Source organism: Saccostrea cucullata, unplaced genomic scaffold, assembly GCF_032062105.1.
Source record: "Saccostrea cucullata isolate Sc308-1 unplaced genomic scaffold, CSIRO_AGI_Scuc_v1 ctg8, whole genome shotgun sequence".
Taxonomy (NCBI): Eukaryota; Metazoa; Mollusca; class Bivalvia; order Ostreida; family Ostreidae; genus Saccostrea; species Saccostrea cuccullata.
This window is the reverse complement of record NW_026940997.1, coordinates 743,385-767,801: the sequence shown is the minus strand read 5'-3', so window position 1 is coordinate 767,801 and position 24,417 is coordinate 743,385. Positions and strand designations below refer to the sequence as shown.

General features: G+C 33.8%; 1 protein-coding gene across 1 annotated transcript in view; it reads left to right on the top strand.

Annotated features, from left to right (window-relative positions):
* LOC134256865 (ATP-dependent RNA helicase TDRD9-like) overlaps nt 1-24,173 on the top strand; it is a 36,060-nt gene extending 11,887 nt beyond the window's left edge. Inside the window, exons 3-36 of the mRNA XM_062739539.1 lie at nt 257-439; nt 663-884; nt 1,204-1,326; nt 7,963-8,202; nt 8,607-8,710; nt 8,961-9,019; nt 9,156-9,210; nt 11,352-11,436; nt 11,551-11,608; nt 11,795-11,899; nt 13,925-14,022; nt 14,112-14,243; nt 14,705-14,867; nt 15,145-15,208; nt 15,385-15,448; nt 15,563-15,661; nt 16,088-16,207; nt 16,366-16,473; nt 16,639-16,742; nt 16,846-16,923; nt 17,121-17,310; nt 17,529-17,627; nt 18,559-18,693; nt 18,823-18,912; nt 19,396-19,518; nt 20,883-21,017; nt 21,301-21,444; nt 21,538-21,608; nt 21,689-21,895; nt 22,175-22,313; nt 22,444-22,559; nt 22,670-22,739; nt 23,069-23,262; nt 23,627-24,173. Of these exons, the coding sequence (XP_062595523.1) occupies nt 257-439; nt 663-884; nt 1,204-1,326; nt 7,963-8,202; nt 8,607-8,710; nt 8,961-9,019; nt 9,156-9,210; nt 11,352-11,436; nt 11,551-11,608; nt 11,795-11,899; nt 13,925-14,022; nt 14,112-14,243; nt 14,705-14,867; nt 15,145-15,208; nt 15,385-15,448; nt 15,563-15,661; nt 16,088-16,207; nt 16,366-16,473; nt 16,639-16,742; nt 16,846-16,923; nt 17,121-17,310; nt 17,529-17,627; nt 18,559-18,693; nt 18,823-18,912; nt 19,396-19,518; nt 20,883-21,017; nt 21,301-21,444; nt 21,538-21,608; nt 21,689-21,895; nt 22,175-22,313; nt 22,444-22,559; nt 22,670-22,739; nt 23,069-23,262; nt 23,627-23,750 (4,101 nt within the window). The 3' untranslated portion in view covers nt 23,751-24,173. The remainder of the gene's footprint in view (nt 1-256; nt 440-662; nt 885-1,203; nt 1,327-7,962; nt 8,203-8,606; nt 8,711-8,960; nt 9,020-9,155; nt 9,211-11,351; nt 11,437-11,550; nt 11,609-11,794; nt 11,900-13,924; nt 14,023-14,111; nt 14,244-14,704; nt 14,868-15,144; nt 15,209-15,384; nt 15,449-15,562; nt 15,662-16,087; nt 16,208-16,365; nt 16,474-16,638; nt 16,743-16,845; nt 16,924-17,120; nt 17,311-17,528; nt 17,628-18,558; nt 18,694-18,822; nt 18,913-19,395; nt 19,519-20,882; nt 21,018-21,300; nt 21,445-21,537; nt 21,609-21,688; nt 21,896-22,174; nt 22,314-22,443; nt 22,560-22,669; nt 22,740-23,068; nt 23,263-23,626) is intronic.
* The last annotated feature ends 244 nt before the right edge of the window (nt 24,174-24,417 follow it).

Genomic DNA, 24,417 nt, shown 5'->3' with positions numbered 1-24,417 from the left:
AATGAGATATTAAGTTTTATGTGTGTACCATTCTATCCAGCAGCAAATCTTGTCAGGTGCAAAATCTGTCTGCTTCTGCAGTGAGAGATAACAGATGCTAGTACAGCTGTAGTAGTGAGCAGATAGAGGGGCTGTGGTAGATAAGAAGTTAAATAAGCTCCAGATGTACACAATGTTTTCAAAAGAATACACTGCGTACCTACCAGGTTATGGGAAAAACATCTTTAACTGTTGAATTTTTCCCTTCTCTTTTCAGCAACAAAACCGGACTTCAGCAATAAATAATGACTTGGAACATTTGGATCTGGACAGTATTGCCACATCTACAGTGGCAATACCACATGACCTTGTACCTTCCAATGCCATGGATGTCTATCAAAATTATGACTTTGAACACAAATACGAGAGCAGTTTACCAATTTCTGTCCACAAAGATGAGGTAAAGTGCTATTTATAATACAGTTTTGACTTGATTTTTGTAAAATAAGGAACAATGTTAGAAAAAGCTGAAGAAACTGAAGAATTTAAACAAATTTCAAGTTTGGGTGCTACTTATTACTAATTTTACCAGAAGTTCAAATTACATTATCAAAATTATTGATGGTAGAGGATAACAGTAGGTTATAGTTCATAGACATCTTATGTCTATTTGTTTTGCAAAGGTAATTGGCACAATTGAAAGCAATCAGGTCACCATTGTACAAGGAGCCACAGGATCAGGAAAGACAACTCAGGTACCCCAGTACATTCTGGACCACTATGCCAAGTCGGGGCGCTATTGTAACATTATAGTCACTCAGCCAAGAAGGATCGCAGCCATGAGTATTGCCAGAAGAGTATGCTCTGAAAGAAAATGGCAGTTAGGAACAGTTTGTGGTTATCAGGTAAAAAAAAAAATCAAAAACTTACCTTTCTAAGTCGAACCTTATCATGATCTCAATAGGGCCAAGAAATAATGTTGACATATCCAAGAGTTCAAAATATCCAGGGGGAAAAACTTACTGAATACGTAACTGGGACTTTCAGATCTATGTGACATATCCAAAGTATTTAAGACATCTGTGTTCGAGATACATGTACCATTCAATGAATGCTCAACTGCAGTTGATTACTTGCTTATTGTAAAAAAAAGTTCCTACATAATGTAAATTTACATGTAAATCAAATTCTCTGGATAACTTTATAAATGATGAATGTTATAAGGTTGGGATGGACAAACAGGCCTCAGATGACACAAGAATTTTGTATGTCACAACTGGAGTACTGCTGAGAAAACTGGTCAGCAAGAAAAACATGCTGGAGTACACACATGTTGTACTGGATGAGGTGAGATTTCTGTAAAATAATAATAAAGGCTCACAATCACCCTATGTTATATTAAATATTGAAAAGGCTAACAAGCTATCCAATGAGGCAGAAGAATGACAAGAAACTAGGAGACTTATTGTTCACAGAACAATAAGAGGTCTTTCCACCTTCTTTGAATTTCAATTTTGTTTTATATCTGACTCCTTAAAATTAGATTCCATGAATAAGAAACCAAAATTGTCATAAAGGATAGAAAAAAATGAAATGACCTTGACCTTTGACCTTGAGAAAATGCTCAAGGACAAAGGTCACGGGTCACAATGCAATTGACCTCATGCTTCTATGACTTATAGTTTTTAAGTTATAAGGTTTAATAATAAGTACAATGACGTTTAAGGGCAATAACTCATATAAGAGGTCATCAGATCCATTTGCACTTATACAGTGTAGTTATGCCTTAAGATCCTAAAGACATTAGTGAAGGTTTGGTGTCTCTACGGTCTACAGTTTCGGAGGAGTAGCAATTACAAGGTTTTTTGCACAAGGGGCAATAACTTTTAAAAGGGTTAATCTTAGGGAACAAAAATGAAATATTTAAAATAGTTTTAAGAGTACTTATTAATGATGCTAAGATATTAAGTATATGTTTAAAGACAAAAGAGATATAAAAAAAAAACAATTTCTCAAATTTCGAATGACCTTGACCTTTGACCTTTGCATTAATTTTATGATCAAAGGTCAATGAATCTTATGCAGTTGGTCCCATGTCTCTATCACTTCTTGTTTTGAAAATTTTTAATTATTTCTAAAATTAAGAAAGTTTCAGGGGCAATAACTCATTGAAGGGGTCACCAAATACTTTCGCAATGAATAGATTCCAGAGTCCTCTCAATTAGTCGAAGACTTTAGTGAAGGTTTCATATTTCTACGGTTTACAGTTTCGAAGGAGTAGCGATAACAAGGTTTTTCGTACAAAGGGCGATAACTTTTAATAGGGTCAATCTTAAGGAATACGAATTAAATCTTTAAAATAGTTTTAAGAGTACATATTAATGATGCTAAGACAGTTTGTATATGTTAAAAGACAAAAAAGATATGAAAAGAGCTTAATTTCTCAAATTTGGAATGACCTTGACCTTTGACCTTTGCATGAATTTCATGATCAAAGGTCAATAAATCTTATGCAGTTGGTCCCATGTCTCTATCACTTCTTGTTTTGAAAATTTTTAATTATTTCTAAAATTAAAAAAGTTTCAGGGGCAATAACTCATTGAAGGGGTCACCAAATACTTTCGCAATGAATAGATTCCAGAGTCCTCTCAATTAGTCGAAGACTTTAGTGAAGGTTTCATACCTTTACGGTTTACGGTTTCGGAGGAGTAGCGATAACAAGCATTTCTTGCGAAAGGGGCAATAACTTCGAAAGCAGTCATAGTTCATACGCGTTGGGTCAAATTTGTTCCTAACTTTTAATGACCTTTACGATGAACAAAAAGTCTTTTCGATAAATGTCGAAACAAAAAATCAGCGGAAGAAAAATAAGAATAACTAGGAGACTTATTGTTCACAGAACAATAAGAGGTCTTTCCAGCTTTTTAAGTGTTTCCGTGTCATTTGGGTTGAAAAAACGAAGAAAAACGCAAAAAAAAAATTTAAAAAAAAATAAAAAAAAAAATAAGGTGCTCCAGCAGGATTCGATCCCTGGACCCTCCGATTAGCAGGCGAGCGCTCTAACCACTACGCCACGGGTTCCGTTGAAAATGTGTTGTATTATTGTCGAGTTAAAGTTAACGGAATTTCCTTGATTCATTGACCAGTCAAAGAGTTCCACTTGAGACACTTCTGACAAGCTCCTGGGAGTATATGTGAGTTTGAATGAGATTGTTTTCGAGTTAAAATGTAAGGGATAGGGTCCGATTACAATTATGATATTGGTATTAACGGGGATACATGCATTTGAGGTTGCGTAGCAATTTATGTATTTGAAAAAGGCCTCGTTTGTTTTGACAGATATGGTCAATTCATAGATAAGATTTAATAATCATTTCTATTTGAATTGAATTCATAGTTACCAGCATAAATTAAACTTGAAACATGCATCTCAGGGAAAAAAAAAACGGTGTCATTGAAAGCGTGGAAATTTATTTGACAGGAAAAATCGCCGTTTTCTAGATTCATTCCATTAATATTAAATCTAAATAAAATTGACATAAATTCCACATACTAAAGAAAGCAAGAATATTTGGTATCGAAATATCGTATTAGAGCAGGAGAATCAAGTGATATTAACAACAATCGAAGAAATAGCCAATACAAACTTTATTTAATTTTCATACTTATCAACAATTCTATTTCAGACAGAAAAAAAAATGTAGAATTTGCCGATATTCACTAGAATTTAATTGCACTTAAGAGACTCACTGTAAAACTCTCAGGGCAGTTTCTTTGAGGTGTCTTCTACATGCTAAACTGAATTTTATCTTGATCTGTGATGTCTTTTGAGTTGTAGAAAAATTTTCTATGCCACTATTGATTTTTTTTTTTAGAGAAATGGGGGGGGGAGGCGGTTGTAATATATAAGTGTTTGTTGACATGACAGTTATAAATACCTCCACATAATTAAGCTTGATTGTGACCTTTGGATCAAAGGTCAAGGTCATTTATCAAGGTCAAAGGTCAAGGTCATCCAAAAAAAAAAAAGCACTTAGCCTTATAAACTTGAGTTTTACACTTGAAGCTGAATCTAGGTAAAGAGAATGAATATATCTTTTTAAACTTTTGATAAAAGGTCAAAGGTCAAGGTCAAATATCAAGGTCATTTTAACCAAAAGCCCGTAAATAAGCAATTTTGATACTTTCCCAATGACCTTGACCTTGACCTAATATTCAAGGTCAAAGGTCAAAAGATCTCATGCAGTTGGGCCCATGTCCTTACTACTTGTCGTTAAGAAGTTTTTAGTTCTTCATAAACATCATAAACTGCCAGGGGCAATAACTACTTAAAATGTTTACGAATTCTTTCGCACTAATAGAATGAGAAGTGTACTAAATTAGTCGCAGACATTGTAGAAGGTTTCGTACCTCTACGGTTTACGGTTTCGGAGGAGTAGCGATAACAAGGGTTTACACTGAAAGGGGCACTAACTTTTAGAGGGTTCAATCTTAGGGGACAAGCATGGAATCTCTGAAATGGTTTTAAGAGTACATACTAAAGATGCAAAGAAGTTTAGAATTTGGTAAAGAACAGAAGAGCTATAAAAAATGCTGAATTTTACCTATTTTGAATGACCTTGACCTTTGACCTTGACCTAGATTTTAAGGTCAAAGGTCAAGAAATCTTTTGCATTTGGCCCCATGTCTCTACGCCTTGTCGTTTTAGAAAAATTCTTGATATTTGTAAACATCGCAAACATTCAGGGGCAATAATTCATTATAGGAGTTTATGAATCCTTTCGCAATATTTGATTGGAGAGTCTACTAAATCAGTCGTAAACATTAATAAAGGTTTGGAATCTCTGCGGTTTATGGTTTCGGAGGAGTAGCGATAACAAGCTTTCATTGCGAAAGGGGTCGTAACTCCGAAAGGGGTCAAAGTTCATATACGCAGGGTCAACTGCAAAAATCTTTTACGGAGTACATTTCTATCGACTGAAAATCTTTTCGATAAATCTTGAAACAAAAAATCACACGGCGGAAAAATAATAAAGAAAAAGGAAAAAAAGAAACAGAAGAATATCAATAGGTCTTTCCAGAGAAAGCTGGAAAGACCTAACTAGGAGACTTATTGTTCACAGAACAATAAGAGGTCTTTCCACCTTCTTTGAATTTTTCAAATTTGTTTTATATTTTACTCCTTAAAATTAAATTCCATGAATAAGAAACCAAAATTGGCTAAAAAGATAGAAAAAATGAAAATAAAAAACATGGAAGTGACCTTGACCTTTGACCTTGAAAAATTATTCAAGGTCAAAGGTCAAGGGTCAAAATGCAATTGACCTCATGCTTCTACGACTTATAGTTTTCAAGTTATAAGGTTTTATACTAAGTACAAAGAAGTTAAAGGGCAATAACTCATATAAGAGGTCATCAGATCCTTTTGCATTTATACAGTGAATTTAGGGCTAAAGACCTTGAACACATTAATGAAGGTTTGGTGTCTCTACGGTGTACGGTTTTGAAGTAGTGGCGAAAACACGGTTTTTCGTATAAGGGGCAATAACTTTCAATAGGGTCAATGTTAGGGGACAAGAATGAAATCTTTGAAATAGATCTAAGAGTACATATTATTGATGCAAAGACTGTTTGTATATGTAAAATGACAAAAGAGATATAAAAAGAGCTTATTTTCTCATTTTTGGAATGACCTTGACCTTTGACCTTTGCATAAGTTTAAAGGTCAAAGGTCACTGATTCTTATGCACTTGGTCCTATGTCTCTATGACTTCTCGTTTTGAAAATTTTTAATTATTTTTAAAATTCAAAAAGTTTCAGGGGCAATAACTCATTAAAGGGGTCACCGAATGCTTTAGCAATGAATAGATTGAAGAGTCCCCTTAATTAGTCGAAGACATTTGTAAAGGTTTCATACCTCTGCGGTTTACGGTTTCTGAGGAGTAGCGATAACAAGCATTTCTTGCGAAAGGGGCCATAACTTCGAAAGCGGTCAAGGTTCATTTACGCAGGGTCAACTGCAATAATCTTTTAAGGAGTACATTCTTATGGATTATAAATCTTTTCGATATATCTTCAAACAAAAAAACATGCGGCGGAAAAATAATAAAAAAAAAGAATAACTAGGAGACTTATTGTTCAAAGAACAATAAGAGGTCTTTCCACCTTCTTTGAATTTTAATTTTGTTTTAAAATTTAATTCCATGAATAAGAAACCAAAATTGTCTTAAAGGATAGCAAAAATTAAAAATGAAAAAAAAATTATATGACCTTGACCTTTGACCTTGAAAAAATTTTCAAGGTCAAAGGTCAAGGGTCACAATGCAATTGACCCCATGCTTCTATGACTTATAGTTTTCAAGTTATGAGGTTAAATAGGAAGTACAAAGAAGTTAAAGGGCAATAACTCATGTAAGGGTTCATCAGATCCTTTTCCACTTATATAGTGAAGTTATGCCTTAAGACCCTTAAGACATTAGTGAAGGTTTGGTGTCTCTACGGTCTACAGTTTTGGAGGAGTAGCGATAACAAGGTTTTTTGCACAAGGGGCAATAACTTTTAAAAGGTTTAATCTTAGGGGACAAGAATGAAATCTTTGAAACAGTTTTAAGAGTACATATTAATGATGCATAGACACTAAATATATAATGAAAGACAAAAAAGATACAAAAAGAGCTGATTTTCTCATTTTTGGAATGACCTTGACCTTTGACCTTTACATGAATTTTAAGGTCAAAGGTAAATGAATCTTATGCAGTTGGTCCCATGTCTCTACGACTTCTTGTTTTGAAAATTTTTAATTATTTGTAAAATTCAATTACTTCCAGGGGCAATAACTCATTGAAGGGGTCAACGAATACTTTTGCAATGAATCATTGGAGTGTCTACTAAATTAGTTGAAGACATTAGAGAAGGTTTCATTTCTCTACGGTTCATGGTTTCGGAGGAGTAGCGATAACAAGGTTTTTCGCAAAAGGGGCTATAACTTTAAAAAAGTTTAATGTTAAGGGACAAGAATGAAATCTTTGAAATAGTTTTAAAAGTACATATTAATGATGCATACACATTAACTATTTGATGAAAGACAAAAGAGATATAAAAAGAGCTATTTTACTCGTTTTTAGAATGACCTTGACCTTTGACCTTTAAATGAATTTTAAGGTCAAAGGTCATTGAATCTTATGCAGTTGGTTTAATATCTCTACGACCTCTGGTTTTGAAAATTTTTAATTATTTGTAAAATTCAAAAAGTTTCAGGGGCAATAACTCTTTGAACAGGTCAATGAATACTTTCGCAATAAATCATTGGAATGTCTACTAAATTAGTTGAAGACAATAGTGAAGGTTTCATTTCTCTAGTAGCGATAACAAGCTTTCTTGCGAAAGGGGTAATAACTCCGAAAGGGATCAAAGTTCATATACGCAGGGTCAACTGTGAAAATCTTTAATGAAGTACATTCTTATGGACTACAAATCTTTTCGATAAATCTTGAAACTCAAAATCACACGGCGGAAAAATAATAAAAAATAATAAAAAAAAGAAACAGAAGAAAATCAATAGGTCTTTCCACAGAAAGGTGGAAAGACCTAATAAACAGAAGAATATCAATAGGTCTTTCCACAGAAAGGTGGAAAGACCTAATAATAAACATAAGCAAATCAATAGGTCTTTCCACAGAAAGGTGGAAAGACCTAATAAACATAACAAAAGTTTAAATTTAAATCCTTGATTAAAACTTATGATTTATTAACATGTATTTTGTAGGTAAGTTACAATGTACAATTTCTTTTTTAAAAAGCATAATGGAAGTGAAAAAAAAATTTAAAAACATGCAATAGTAGTCAAAATTTTGGAAAGGTCAGAATTAACGGTAGGGATGCCACTGTTCCCAGAAGATCTAAAAAATGTTGGAACCATGAAAGCTCTAGTCAGACAGTTATTTTATCGTACAATTAAAATTATCGGATTTCTACCTTGGTCAGGTTCACGAGCGGGATCAGGACACAGACTTCTCCCTGTTGATTGTACGGAAGCTCCTCAGGACAAACTCTCGTCATGTCAAGGTGGTTCTCATGTCAGCCACATTTGATTGTGACTTGTTCGCGCAGTATTTTGCTCTGCCGGTGAGGGATCAGCTAGAGCCTGCCCCTGTTGTGACTGTAGATGAAACCCCTCACAAGGTCTCAGAGTATTACGTGGAGGACTTTCAAGGACTGGGTCAGGTTAGATCATTACTATTGCAGTGTTGGATAGACTGGGTGATGGTAGCAGAATGTTTGATTTGCATTACCCTAGGAAATGCACTCTTACTTATAGAGAACTTTTGTACTTTTGCACTCATGATTGCATTTTTTGGGCAATCCAAAAGCAGGTAAGGGTACATGTAGCTCCATTTTATATTTTTTTTTCATTTTCCCAAAGATACATGTATTTATTTATGATAACTATCTAGCACATTACTTGGTATAGGATCTCTGCATCAAGTTATTGGAATAGTGTTAGTATCTATGCTCCTGGCTGTTACTTCTTTTAATTTTTGCAAATATTCATATTCGAAGTAGATTTACATGCCCTGTTTCTGTGGTCAAGTTAATATTATTGTTGAGAAAGTCTGATATATTAATAGATTCCCCCACTAGATCCATATGATGCCACAATATCAAAGGAAGCCTTTGCCCTAGCAGCTCGATTGATTGAAGAATTTGACAAAATGGAAGTAAAGTTACAAGGGTATGTCAGTTGAGTTTCAACTTTTATTTTGTATGTAATGTGTTATGCAGTAAAATGCTCTAAAATAAACTATGGAGTCTGTAAAGCTCTCTTCGAGTGCTTTAACTTCTCCTGAAAATCAGTAAAATCAGCACAATCCAACGTTATTTGGGATGTCTTATAAAGAAATTAGAAAGTAATAAATCACCACTATCGTTATTGATTTAATGATAACATTTTGTAATTATTAAAATTTGAAGTTTTATTGTAGGAAATTTGAAGATAGGAATTATGCGCAGTACCGGGGTACTGTATTGGTGTTTCTGCCTGGTGAGTCAAACTTTGTAATATAACATTTAGATACGTACAAAGAAACATGATTAAAATTTGTTATGCACTGTATTTAGTATAAATTTAAGGTTAATCATAAACCAATGATAATAACCTGGTTTCTTCTTTGGTAAAGGTATGGTGGAGATCGATGATATGCATGACTATCTGATGCCTTTAATGAGGAACAAGTGAGTTATACAGAAATAATCCTTAAATGTGCACAGCTCCTCATTAAACTTTTCATTTGTTATTTTCTGAAAATATTTGTCAATGAAGAAGAGCATTTAACCACATGGCTTCTTGTAAGGATGGTTTGTGCCTTTATTAAGTTCTGTTGAATTGTTTAGCCTATTGAATTTACATGTATGATAAGTTTAGCTTAAGGATGAATTCTGCTGATCATTTTACCACAAGTGGGTCTTCGTACTTAAACGTGTCGTAAAATTCAAACTGACAACAATTTAAAAACAAGTTTTTAAAGTTTTTATGATTTACATGTTTAACTATACTTATTTTTAAATAAAAAATCTTTCTAATTTGTATTGATGATCAAGACGTGTGGAAAAATAAGATATTTACGACATAGGCCTAAGAAAGTCGACAAGTGAAATCGACATGATCGAGAGGGGAAGAGTACGGGATTTCCCGTTTCAAAGCGAACAGGAATATCCAATGGCACTCCGTTAAAAGGGCCAACCGACAGAAATTTTAAAACATTTAAAAAATCGCCGATATCACAATCAGGCCATGTACATTCTCGAAAGCGGTCCCCAAACATGCCAGCCAGGAGCGCCGAAGTGTGCTGACGATGTTCCAGTAGCAGTGGAAAAGCGAAAATGTAGGTTTCCGATGCTTTCAAACTTATTGAAATAGCAATGTTTATGCATTATAGATACAAAAGTTTCAAAATACCTAGTATACTGTCACATCGCAAACTGAACATATTATATTCTACATACTGTACATGTAGGAACGTTAGGCATAAGGGGTCTTCAGATTCGTGCAGACGACAATATTCGTATTATCCTTTTCATTGCAACTTTAGCTCGTAGTATATGGTAAAATTCCTTTGAAATTGTAAATGCAGAATATCTATCCAAAATTTATAGATATACCGTACGAAAATAATAAGATAACATCTATAATTTTTAGCTGTTTACATTCGGTAAAAACTAGGTCGCTTCATTCTATGGCGGCCTATGCGGGTAAAAAAAATGGAATATTTCTGAAACATCATAGAACATATAGAAATTATTTGATTCTAAACTACAGGCTTGGGTTCATAAAAACAAAGTCAGATAAACAAAATAATAATTTTACATTTTTTGAACAATGAAATTAACAGTAATTATAATGTATTTTTTTTCTAAAATAATTTTTTTTCAGGTAAGTCTTGTTGTCACAAGAATCACAAATGAACTTAAGAAGAGAGCAGGTTTTTAGAACCACTAGAATCGGATGGAGAAATCCATGCAAATCAGACTGAGAAAGTGGGACTGGATTTGACTAATCCCAGGGAAGCCACCATCCAACACCACAAACCAGAACCCAATCCAGAACCCGCAGGGCAAGAGAAAGAGAGGACATCTAACAAACTATTATGAAGTTTTATTTGTTAAATAATTACTTTTTGTTCATAAAAAGCTTTTCTTAACAAAATTGCAATTATTACCTGAAATTATTACACAAATTTTGAATATTTTGCGAATAAAACACATACTTTGAAGCCTAAATGCCTTTATTTATTTTCATGAAATGCTAAAAAAAAGAAATAGGGGGTGGGGATATAAAAAATATCAAAACTTTCTTATATGTACACTAACCCCTACTTTTCATACTGTGAAAAGGAACCATAATACCTAAAGAAACTGTACAACAATTTTCTCAAAAAGTTTAATTGTAGAAATATGTTTTTCTCTGTTTTTTTGAGCAATTTTATGGGGAAAAATTTACCTAAATTTGACACCGGTGAGCAACATTTTAAGGTACAAGTTATCTATTTGGTGTTTATTTGCTCATATTTTGCTTTAAAAATTCACTTTGCAATACTTTCAAGTAAATTTAAGCCAAATTAGGTTTAAATTGAGTGTATTTGTAACTTTATGAGGTATTTTTATGGTCTAATAGCTATTTTAATGAAATTTCAAATGCTCTATTTTGGCCTATGTTGGAGGGGTTGAATCTCTCTTGGATGAACACTTACATACACTTTTCTTGTCTTTAAATTATTCCTTGGATATTAAACTTTCAGAAAAATATAATTTAATCTACGTTTTTTTTCCCGGATATCAGCAGAATACATCCTTAATTTGTTTTTCACTCATTTTAGTCTGAAGATAATTCCTTTACATTCCACAATTACTGTGGAGGAGCAGACGAGGGTCTTTGACATACCAGAAAATGGCCAGAGAAAGGTTGGCATATGTACATTACAAAACTGACTTATTGAAATTCTGTTGATTTTCAGAATTAGTAATTTATAAAAAGTGAGTAGTGAGAGAAACTCAGATATTGTATTTTATTGCCAGGTTATCCTGTCTACAAACATTGCTGAAAGCTCAATAACAGTCCCTGATATCAGATATGGTGAGTATTAAGTGAGTTTTTACAGCAATGCAGCAGTAACTTTTTTTTTCGTATTGAGAAGAATTTTTTACAACATTTTAATAGTCATTGTAGTTCATTACATATCAGCAGTTTAATACTTCAAGAAGTTTCTTTTTACTATCAGTTTTTTACACCTTTACTATTTTTTTACTGTTCTGTTTACAGTGATAGACTTCTGTTTGACAAAGAATTTAATCAGTGACCCAGATACAAACTACACCAGTTTACAGGTGGAATGGGCCTCTAAAGCCAATTGTATCCAGAGAAAAGGTTATGTATTATTAAATCAATTAGAATGGTTTTGTTTACCATATTATACTTTCATGATAGGAAAGCAAAGAAATAATTTACCATTTTAAACATTTGCACCTGGGAATTTTGGTTTGATTTTTTTATATTGAAAAAATTTAGCTTTTTAATTTTTTTATTGTACATAACTTCTGTCATAGAAATAAGTGAAATTTTTTTTTCTTTATATTATTTTGAGCTTGTGAAACTTAAGCAGCTCTTACAGGTATCTTCCATACTAAGGTAGCTTGAGAGTTTACTGTCTGACCAAAGACTTACACTGGGCATTGAGGAGAAAAATTATCCGGTAATGTTTGAGATAAACTCTAGGGTATCTCTAGCTGTATATCTGTAGCTTGTCGGTCTGAAGAAAATTGTGACAGATGACCAGAGATCTACACTTCCATCAATAGCAAAATCTGTATATTTATTGTTCTCAAAAAGTTGTGCTTGGGTCTGGATTAATTTCTACAAATTTTTACCTCACTTGCAAAAAAGATATACATGTATTTCAAAGATTTGAAAATAATCCTTAATTCTCTATGAAGCACTCTCATAGTTGGCATCTGCATGAAGTCCGTAGAATCAAATTATTTTGCTAACTAATTGGCTTATAGTATAAAGAGACAACATTTTTGATGGCCCCAATTTTTGGGCAAGGAGGGCTATTAAAAACAGTTACTGTATAAGGAATGTTTTGTAGTGGAAAAAGTTGAAAAATATGTTAGGAAGACATGGTTTGTAATATTTTGAGCTGAAAGTTTTTAAAATATGGAGATTTATGGGGAAGAAGGACCTTAAGCTGAAAAAATACTTGTCGTTCAATTTTTTTCATACTTTGTATATCTTTAATTTAGTATGTCCCACATACCTTACAGCAGATATAACAACAGGTTTCTAGACTTATTTTTGAGATAATGATTGACAAATACTATACCCAACAGTGTTTAAGTGGAGTTTTTATTCTCAATGTTTCTGGGCCCATTACTCGGTCCATAATGAATTTTTTTCAGCATAGATAAAAAATATGTCAGCGAACATGTGTCTTTTAAAATATTTCAGAGTATGAATAGGGTTAAAAATTCATTAAAGCAAGATTCTTTTGTTATACTGCATCTGGAGACGGAAAATTGTGTACTTTTTAAGACAATTTAAACAACCAAAAAATTAATTTGCAAAAAATCCTATCATTCAATATTTGAAAATTTACGTTGAAATGCAACATCATCATGTTATTGATTAACTGTAAAAATATTGATTGGTGGAACTGAGCTCAATATTACACAGGGCATAGTTAAACAAGACAAGAGCATGAGAAAAACGTTTCATGTTTACATTTCTCGAGTATGGGAAAACCCAATTATAACGTCATACATTTACGAATTAAGCGAAATAAGATATACCTACAAAAATATTTCCGTCAACTATTATGTAAATATATTTATTCACAAAATACCCCATCATGTACTGATCATGACCCGTTTTTAAGATATTTTACTACCTGTGTTTTACAGTGTATAATCTCACTGTACTAAGAGATCCACTATGACATCAACAACTCGTTGGACGCGCAGTGTAGGGAAACAGAAGAGTGGATCAATCTATTACTTAATTTGATAATACCGGTATTTGCAAGAAAGTTTGAATCTTTTTAGATATTTTTATACAAGATGTTGAACTCAAACAAACAGTCAAAAAATAATACAAGTACTGTGGTTTCAATCTTGTTTTGTACATATTTTATCAGAGATTATGACATAATTAAACTGAGTCATGTGACCATACATCCTTCATCCCCTTAAATTGACAAACAGCACACTTTTTTGTGGGCAATAAAAGTACACTTTTTTTCAAAGGAAGTGTGTCACTGTAGCTACACAGTCTGTCAATAAATTTTTTTTCAGAGAGCCTCTGTTCTGCAGCTAGGGTATCTCCTGGCCCTAACCAGCCCACTGTAAATTTTATGAGGTTTAAGTAGTACATCTAAATAAATGTATTGGATTGCAGGTCGAGCTGGCCGTGTGACAAAAGGACGTGTCTACCGAATGATCACTAGAAACTTCTATGAAACATTTATTCCTAATTATGGAATTCCAGAGATGCAGGTATCACAAATAAAGATATTCATATCTGAACGTCATATGGAAAGTTAAATAATTGTGATTGAGTTTGATAATTGTGCCTTTGATTTAAGCGATGTCCACTGGAGAAACTTGTGCTACAAACCAAAGTGTTCAACATGGGAGAACCTAAAGCACTGTTAGCCCTGGCTCTAGAGCCTCCTAATCTGGACGATATCGAGAAAACTATCCTACTGCTCAAAGAGGTGTGTTTGGGTCAATGATTGTACAGTGAAACCTGTCTAATCCGACATGCCGTGGGAGACAATTTTTGTGTCGGAATAGACATGGTGTCAGATTTCACAGTGTTAAAAACAAAGAAAATACTAAAATGGAAAAGAAATTTAACGTCAGAATTTACAGTGTGTCGGATTATTCAGGTGTCGGATTAGACAGTTTTCACTGTACATGTAATTTGATACAAATTGACAATTTTTGATTTTTAATTATAAAGAAATGAGCAATCCACAGTATGAGATTCAATTTACTTATGTTTGAAGTAGATAAGGAGATTTGATTTAAACTTCAAAGTTAGTGTATGAGAAATAAATGTGTACACAAACAAGTAAAAACAGAGAAACATGTCCTAGTATCATTTTATGTATGCCAGAGAGTGCTCACAACCTCCTCTATATAACTGTATACAGTAATCAGATACCTATAACAGGTTGGTGCCTTGTCTACCCTGGCTACTGGGGAAAGTAATCGTCACGATGGACAGCTGACGTTTATCGGTCATGTGTTAGCGGACCTACCAGTGGACATTAAGATCGGGAAGTTACTCATCTACGGACATGTATTTGGAGTGCTGGAGGAATGTCTTATTATTGGTAATTATTGGGATATGTAATATGATTGTAAAATGTAGTATATTGGTGTCATGCATCTTTTTAATTTTGTTGATAATTGAGAGGCAATACAGAGTCAAATTAGAGTTTTAATAACAGAGAGATATCTAACTTGTATGAAAATAGTTTAGTATGGTATGACTATGAAAATAGTTTAGTGTGGTGTTTGTTTACATTTCATATAGTAGGCTTATTGTTTTTAATATCAGATACATGTACAAACTTTTTATATGAATACTTAGAATTTTTAACTTGACAGGTGCTGCAATGTCTTTGAAATCTTTGTTCTCCAAACCTTACAAAGCTCATCTAGATTCCTACAGGTAAAAAAATTCAAGTTATTAATTTCTAAGTAGATATTTGTGTAGAATTCTAGAATTCTATCCAAGTGTTCAATTTTTAATACAAGCATAATAGCAGTCCTCCTACATATAATTTTACAAAGATTTCTATGGTCACTATTACCACTGTGATAGATCATGTGAACACTACATTACAGACACAAACTAGACTGGTCAAGGGGATCCCAAAGTGACAGTCTGGCCATTCTCAATGCCTTCAAGGTATAACTTTTTTCCCTAAAAGCTCTCCTTCTCGCCAAATCTTCAGAAAATGCTCTCTAAGTATATATCTATTTATACATGTAAAGTTGATGATATAAATGGTTTGTGCTATAGGAATATGAAGCCCGTAAGAACATGGGAGAGTTCAGAAGAGGCGTGTCAGAGAGGGAGTGGTGTAAGAGACACTTCCTACAACAAAGGAGAATCAGAGAGGTAGGGGTCAGAGACATTATCATGTCAGTTTAATGCGTGTAACAGAATGTTATTGAGGGAACTTTTTGCAGAAATTCACACTTTACAAAAAATCATTAAAACTACACAAGATATGTATTATACTTTGTATCAAGTAGTGATTGAAAAAAGGCAATCTTCAAAGTATGAAATCAAAAACAGAAAACCAGACAAAAAAAAACTGTCAGCCACAAACATGATCTGTAAATCAAGTTTAGGTGGTGAAAAATAAATACCTGTTTTTCTGTATAAATAAAATTTGTACTTTTATACAGGAGTTTTTTTTAATGTAAAATGGAGAATTAAAAAGAATTACGGTAACATCTTTTCAATACTTAAATTCTAGATTTTAAAGATACCCTGTTAGTGGTTCATATGAATTCTGCATCTGAGAATGTACAATTTCAGATTGCTGAGCTTGTGAAAGAGTTGGAACAGAGACTGCAACAGTTTAACATCAGCAAGCCAGGACATCGCCCCAATTTTAAAAACCATTTCAGTGACGACCAAGAAAGACTACTACTGAAGGTGCCAGGTTTATTTCTAGAAATATTTTCTAAGAATTCAATTTTCTGACATGTTGATGAAACTATTTCATGGTATTTTAAAGTATTAAGAGTTACATGTATATGAATGCCTATGAAACATTGTCACATACATGTAGTAAATGGTTGACTTTTGTACAGTTGGTGATGTGTGGTGCTTTCTACCCTAACTACTTCTTGAAGGACCCAGTGGATGAAGAGAGCGCCCTCAGGGAAATGTCTGGACATGACCCACTTAACACTGTCATGGTAAGACTGAAACCTTTTGTACTTTTGACCTTCGAAAAATTAAGATTATAATCAAATACATGTATTTCTAGACTTGTTTCAGAATAATTTAAAAAGGATTTTGGCTCTTTAAGACAAAGGTATTTTATAGAAGTTTATCAATTTGAAAACTTTTTTTTTCACTAGGTGAAGGGTTTGCCAGCCAATCAGGGTTTGCTTTACAAGGAAGCTGTAGAGGATCAGTTCAGGAATGTGGGTTTTAACCCAGAAGCCTTCTTTGAGGAAACCAAGTATGTGGAATATGATTTCATAGAATTCAACAATTTTTGGTTTATTATGAATTATTTCAATATTTTAGGTAATTATATTTTATGCTATTTTGTGATGTTATAGGGCATACATCAGTTTCCAGTGGAAGCCTGAGTACAGGGGCCGTGTACATCCTGGGGTACATATGGCTGTCAAGTTAAGGTAAAATTTTAGTGGTATAAATCATTCAAATTGTTGTTTTAAACAAGAGGAAAAAATGATTTATGCAATAAATATTTAATAGGAGCATTACTCAAGAGAAAAATAGGTAAGGTGGTTTTTCGTTTGTGAATGAGTTGATATGAATGCATGAATACATCACTAACTGTATCATGTGTACTTCTCTGTATCTTTTGCAGACAGCTGAGACAATCCATCGCCATTGATCAGCTATCATCAGACGAAGCTCACAGGTTACTACAGGAAATCCAGAGACAACAGGGAGAGACTAGAGGAAAGTTACGATCTAACCGAGGGGACGGGGACCAGAGGACACAAGTCTCATTACCCGACACCTCTGTACAATATGTGTCCCTCCTCATAACCAATGTTAGTGTGGTTTCTGAAATCAGAATGATATGGGTCTTGCCATATATTGGTTATTGCAATCATAGAATATGACACTTGATGATATAATATGATTTGAACTTTAAGATTAAAGTGGACCATTGTGATATGTCATCAAAATGTGAAGTAAAATTAAAATGTGATTTGGGAAAGATAAATAGAAAAACATTTGCATGAGAGGAAATGATTTTCTTGTGCAGGTTGTAGAATGTGGACACTTTTGGGCCCAATACAACGAAAACCAAAACTTTGAAGAACTGAATCAAGTTCAGGGCACCCTGAATAGCAGAAATCTCTCGGTAAGTCTCATCCAAGTTCACAGCATCCTGAGCAGCAGAAATTTTCATGGTTAATTTTGTTTCAGTTGTTGCATTTTGAGTCTTTTCGGTGTTTCCACCAAAAATACAATCAATGTGACCTATTTTTGAAATTTTATACTTTAATCTCAATATTCAGAATATAAAGAGGATAAGAATGATCAGTATTTTTTCAGTTGACAAGTGGAGTTCTCAGACTTAGCCAACCAAAAAGGAGGTCACAATGACTTGCTTTCAAAATAGGGCTCTACCTAAATATTTTATTTGGTAAGCATAGAATCCTATGTTTTTGTCAGATGATGCATTTTGGGTTCACAGAGTGTGTTTATCAAAAAGTAGGTAATGATGACATAACTTTAGAATTTCAAGGTGTCTCTAAATATTTTCAATACCAAGAGACTTGAGAGCTATTTAGGCCCTTGGAACATATGTTGCCTTTAATTGTCATTTCTGTAGTTGATCTTATTTGTGGAATTTTGCGATTCAATCTGAATTTTAACATAAAATCTTAAAAGTATGTATGATATGGGTTGTTCATTTGCATTGTTAATGTCTTTATGGATTATAGATTTATAAGGAAAAAAATTACTTAAGTAGGACGAAGAACTTCAATGCTATATGATACATATGCATGTATTTCTGTTGCTGATATGTTAGTGTAGGTAACACGTGATATAAAAAGAGTTCTATCATACTTTCAATTTATGCAGTCAAACTTGCATATCTCAAACTCAAAGGAAAAAATGCCTGATGTCAGGAAGGTTTGGATATTGAGATTACAAGACATGAAATCCTCAACTGTCCATGGTATCTGAGATATTGATGTTTGAGATACTCAAGTTTACTGTATTTTATAACTGCCTGTGTAATGCCGTATAATTCCCCTCTCATGCTGTGACTTTTGATATTGTAGATGGTGAATGCCTTCAGTGTTGGTCAGTTGGTGGCTGCCCCCTACACTGAACAGGGGGATACTCAGTATTACAGGGCGAGGATCAACAGCTTTGACCGACAAAAAAGACAGGAGAGATGGATTGATGTTGTCATGGTCAGTTTAGACAAATCAGGGTTTAGTTTGTTAAATGGAATAAATAATGTCTGAAGTTCGCAAATAATTATTTATTTTAAGAGCCTTTAATTGATACCAGACAAAGCTTACAGTATAGATTAATTACAGGTGTTTTTTGTTGACTATGGAAACACGGAAACAGTTGATAAGGCAGCACTTAGAGTTTGTCCTCAGTCCATCACCCACATACCATATCAGGTGAGAAATAATATGATAAACAATACACAAGTACAAGCATGATTAAAGCACACATGCTTATAATGAATAATACACCTTTACAGGGAAATCATTTAAATTCCAAATAGTTTTTAAACACATGAATATGATATGAAGCAAACAAATTTTAATCAATATTTCTAACAAATCAAAATTATAATAAATAAGGTGCACAAACCTGTGTAAGCACATTACATTTACAAAGGTTGTAATTTTCTGCAATGTTTGCAATCTTTTTTTTTTTTCTTGCACTTATATACTTGGAAAGAATTTTGCTGTTTTAATGTATTATTATTTACCAATGTACTTCCTTAAATGATGATTTTTTTTGTTTTTTAAATTGACTTTCAATTTTGAAATCATAAAGTTGGTTACACTATTAGACTTGTAAAAAATAATTAACAATTTACACAATAATGAAAAGAAGAAACGTTATCTAGAGTGTTTTGATGGGTTAATTAACAGGCTGTGGAATGTTTTCTGTGTGAACTCCGTCCCTCGGTGAGGAAATGCCCAGATGGCTGCTGGACAAGGGAAGCCACGGATCTCTTCAGAAGATGGGTCGACCAGCAAAGTCTGTATGGACAGGTGAGCTAATTACAGGTACAATAAGTGAGAAGCTTACAATTAATCATCTTCTCAAGCCATGGTCTGGAGTTCATGATATACTGTAGATTCCTAATTATACACGAGGAATTAATTATCCTACTTATTATGCGAGAAGCACCACTCATGAAATAAAGTAATGTGCTTTAATTTATACGGTGCTGAAATACATGTACATGTAAATTCTCTCGATCAACCGTCCAATTGCAAATTATTATTCTTGTGATTTGCTGTTCAAAAGCCATTTTGTGATAAAAACTACTCACGAAAAATAAGGAATCTACAGTAGCTCTCTCCTACTGGCTGCCTGATCGCAAAAATTGTTGTAATCTTAAATATTTATGTAGCCAGTGGTAGTACATCAGAAATGAAAACATCTGGTATGGGTTCAATAATTTATTTACGTTGAAATAAACCTCAAAAAACCTGAAATATTACAATTACACACAACATATAGACGACACATAGACAGATATATTTATGTAGCCAGTGGTAGTACATCAGAAATAAAATTAAAAATTTATTTACATAACAAAAAACCTGAAATATTACAATTACACACAACATATAGACGACACATAGACAGACATTTAGACAGATAATTAAAACATAATAGACTTTACTTTAGAATAGAATCTTACCGGGACACACACAGGAATTTACAAATATTACTATCTGTTATATGATGAATGACTATAGAGTAGACATCTAACCAATTCAACGGCTAGGCTCAGAGTGCCCGATGTTAGTTCGTGCAAGCGGGAATTCAGTGAATAGGATAAAGTCATGTGACTGTCCGTCTAGTGTCTAAAAATAACAACAACCTCATTCACACAAAGTCTTTCATACCACATTCTCACATATACGCAGCGCAAGTATAAAGTTGCATTAAATAATACATAACCCTGGTTACATTTACATCTCTCTATTGTGATATCATATTCAGTCAATGACAAGTTTTATTTCCATTGCAACTGAAATCAACAATTTACATCAGCAGTATTTCGTACAGTGTGATTGGGTATTGAAAGGGTTGCATCAAAGTTCATAATCCGACTATGCTTTACTTGCATTGGTCAATATTTTAATGAGCTACGAAATATTCTCTTCTCATAAAACCACGGCCAGAATGGAAGAGGATCGTACATGTTGGCCGTATGACAATTAATGAACAAAGTGACAAAGTTTCCTGATATGGTTTTCAATTTTTACACAGACAATTAAGCTTTTACTTACAGGTGTATATTACTAACAGGTATATTTTACTTACATGTGTATTTTACTTACAGGTGTATTGTACTGAAGCTTTTACTTAAGGTGTATTATACTGAAGCTTTTACTTACAGGTGTATTCCACTGTGCGGGATACTCTAAGGGTGGACCTGATACAGTCGTGTGGTAATGGACGACAGGTGTCCTTCCGACAGGAGCTGATCAATCTTGGTTATGGAGAGAGGGGGGAGGAGAATTACCTCTCAAAGGTATGAAATTATATCTCGACTGTATTTCAATTTTTCACTCTATGGATATAATTTTGACTATTCCTCATTTGTATCAAACTTGTCTATAATTATAATGGTCATTTGCATGGTCAGTCATTCTATTCAAAATATGCCTTGTAGAACAAAAAATTTACAAAATCTTCTTCAGAACAGCAAGACCATGGCTTTTACAATGATGCAGGCATCCCCTTGTAAAGTGGATTCAAGTTCAATAAAGTTGTTTCTTTACATAAGTTTCAGATGTTTTTTTCTTTGATTTCAGAAAGATCATGAGCAGAGACAGGCTCCCCAGGCAGTGAGGACCCAGGAACAGAGAACCCAACCCACGGAGGACTGGTTAGGGACCGCCATCAGGACCTCCGCCCCCTTGTCTGCCGCCCCCCTCACACGCACCAGGGGTCAAAGGGTCAGTGAATCTCAACAACTTTCATTTTCTCCATAAATATGCTAAGCTACTTCAAAATGTATTAGATGCATGACAATTCATGTTTTATTTCAGATACACCTTAAAGGGCCTCATAATCCATATGAAATGCAGTTTTACAGTTTAACAAATGTTGGGAGACTAAGGTACTTAAACTTTTCTGTGAAAATAATTTTCGGATTTCAAAGTAAGATTTGATGTTAAACATTTCAATAAAACTTTATAGGGCAGCAAAAGTGGACCCGGACAGTGTTAATTCTGTTGCTATTGACGATGAGCCTGAATCTCCACACGCCAGGATGATGATAGCAGGATATGTAGGGCTTAATGCGGCAGGGTCCACCATGATTGCTAGAGATACAACAATCATGCCACTCATCCCAGGCTTACCAGCCCTAGTGTCTCTGCTTTTTGCACCAATTGCAGAATTTCGGTAAGACAGGAATGGATAAATAACAAGAAAAGTCATTTTTGCTTTTTTCATGCAAAACACTAATGTTAGTACTTCAAATGGTTAACAGGTGTTGAATAGTAAATATTCAACTGCTTCTAGTCGAAGTAATTGCATGGTTAATTTTACTGAAATGTTTTCATATTCATATAGCATTTCATGTTCATGTAGCATAAGAAAATTATTGGTTCATCTTTATTCAATAATGTAATGTTGTCATCACGAAGTGTATGTGTACTTTGTTGAGATTTATATTGTCAGGGTTGACCAGAGGAAAGAGAATTATATTGGTACAATCTGTGGTTTGGGACTGGACAGATTTACAGGACAGCCCGCCATGCCTGACCACGATATGGAGGTGGCCTTTGACATACCTATAACTTTAGAAGATATCTTCAAGGTAAGTCTTTCCCAAACAGTCTAAATGTATTTTCATGGGAAGATCAGGATTCAGTCTATTGAAATATTTTTGATTGTGCAACTCCTCTAAGTTTATAATGCTGGATCAATTAATTTTCTCTGTTTTATAGATAAATGGTGTAAGAATGGCCATCAATATTGTGTTAGGAAGTGAACAAGCAGTGTCCAACTGGGGCGAAGATGCTATTTACAAACTTCAAGACTCGGCTCGCAGGAAACTCATGAGGTAAGTCAACTTGTGATTTAATGTTGTTATTGTGAAAGAAACACAGAACTTGAACGAGTCATTTATGTCAGATGAATAGATTGCCATTTAATGTTTGTTTTTTCTGCCAGTGTTATACAAGGAACAGCTAGAGAACATTATGATGCACCAGCAACAGAAACTCCTTACAGATGGGATCAGGTATATATCATGGATAATTAAGAGCTTACAATATACTTGCACTTCAGTACAAAATACAGTATTTATAAGGGTTGTAAAAATGTTTACAGACAAACACTATTGTAAGCACTTATATTAAATCTAAGAAATCTTTGAAGATAAAAAAAGTGACTTGTCTTAGTGTTGTAGTACACTGGGTATTACATTGAACATTTTAAAAATTGAAATAGACACAAAATGTCACACACAAATTTTTAAACAGTCGTAGTTTTGAACAAGAAGTGATTGTTCTTGTATTTGTGGAATGGTAAGAGAAGAGATTAAAGATGATTACTTGGTTTAAATTGCAGATAGACCCAGCTGATATTTTAGAACATGATCTACACAATACACCAGCTGACAGTGTGGTTTTGTTACACCTACATAAAGGTGTGTATCTGAGGACAGATAGAGAAGAAGAGGAGGAGGAGGATCAAATAGGGGTGGAGGAGGAGATCTTAGAAAAGCGACGTCATGCTGAGTGGCTACGTCAGGCGGCAGAGAGGTAAGGATGCTACTGTATAAAAGTTCAAACATAATTCAAGAAATTCAAATTAAGCCGGGAAGCAAGTTATGATTATTTGAATGAATCAGGTATTGGAGTTGTATTTCACAAGAAATATAAAAAAGTCCTGCATACTGCTTTAAATCACTATCATAAAGATGGTTATTAATGAAGCTACCTTGGCTGACTTGTATAATGATAGTGCCATGATCATCACACTTCTGACACAAAAATTAAGAGGATAATAAACCAAAGGAAGCTGATGAATACAAATGATATATAAGTTCCTGTCATTATACATGAATTAGTATTTCATTTGCTTGTAATAAATATTGACAAATGTTGTGATCTACTTCTCTTGCAGTGCCACGTCTCGGGAGCCGATACTTTGTAGGTTGTGTAACATGACGTGGCAGACGCCACAGTTGTTACAGCTCCACCTGGAGACAAGGCGGCACAAGGAGAAGGAGGATGAACTGTATGACTGAAGTCAGGGAAGGGAACCAGGCTACTCCAACGTCACAGTTAACTGTATCCTCATTATACAGGTGTCTGTACAGGTCAGAGATGCAGTAGAGAAGGGAATCCAAGAATCAGAAGAGATAAATAGTGGAACACTTTCAGGGAAGAATGTCAAGGAATGGGAGTTTTTTTTGACAATTTTTATTTTTTATTTACAAAGTGAAAATTGTAAAACAAAAAAAATTGTTTGAATATGTTTGATGTTTTAAGAAGTGAAATGTGCAAAAAGAAACAGTTGCAATAAGTTCTTTTCTATACATGTATTAAAAGCTTTAAGACTTACTTGTAGAAAGAAACTGTTTACATTCACATTTATGTGCAATGAATAATCATGAACTTTTTTGTAGATACATGTTCATATTTTGTTCTGATATTTTTTTATTCATGTACTGAGTTTCATAGAATTTTATTTGAAGTATATTTGTACTTGTTAGATTTGTTCATTTTATTTTTGTTGTGGACTCTCTGGCAAGAGTAGTACATGTTACTTTTATAGTTTACTATAAAGTTCAGATAAAGTCTTTGATGATTTTGTTTTCTTTAAAATGTGAGGTTCAGAATCATGTGAAGCAGAGTGTCTGAAGTCACAATCAAGCTACATCTGTACAGAGGGCAAAATGTCATCCTTGCAGA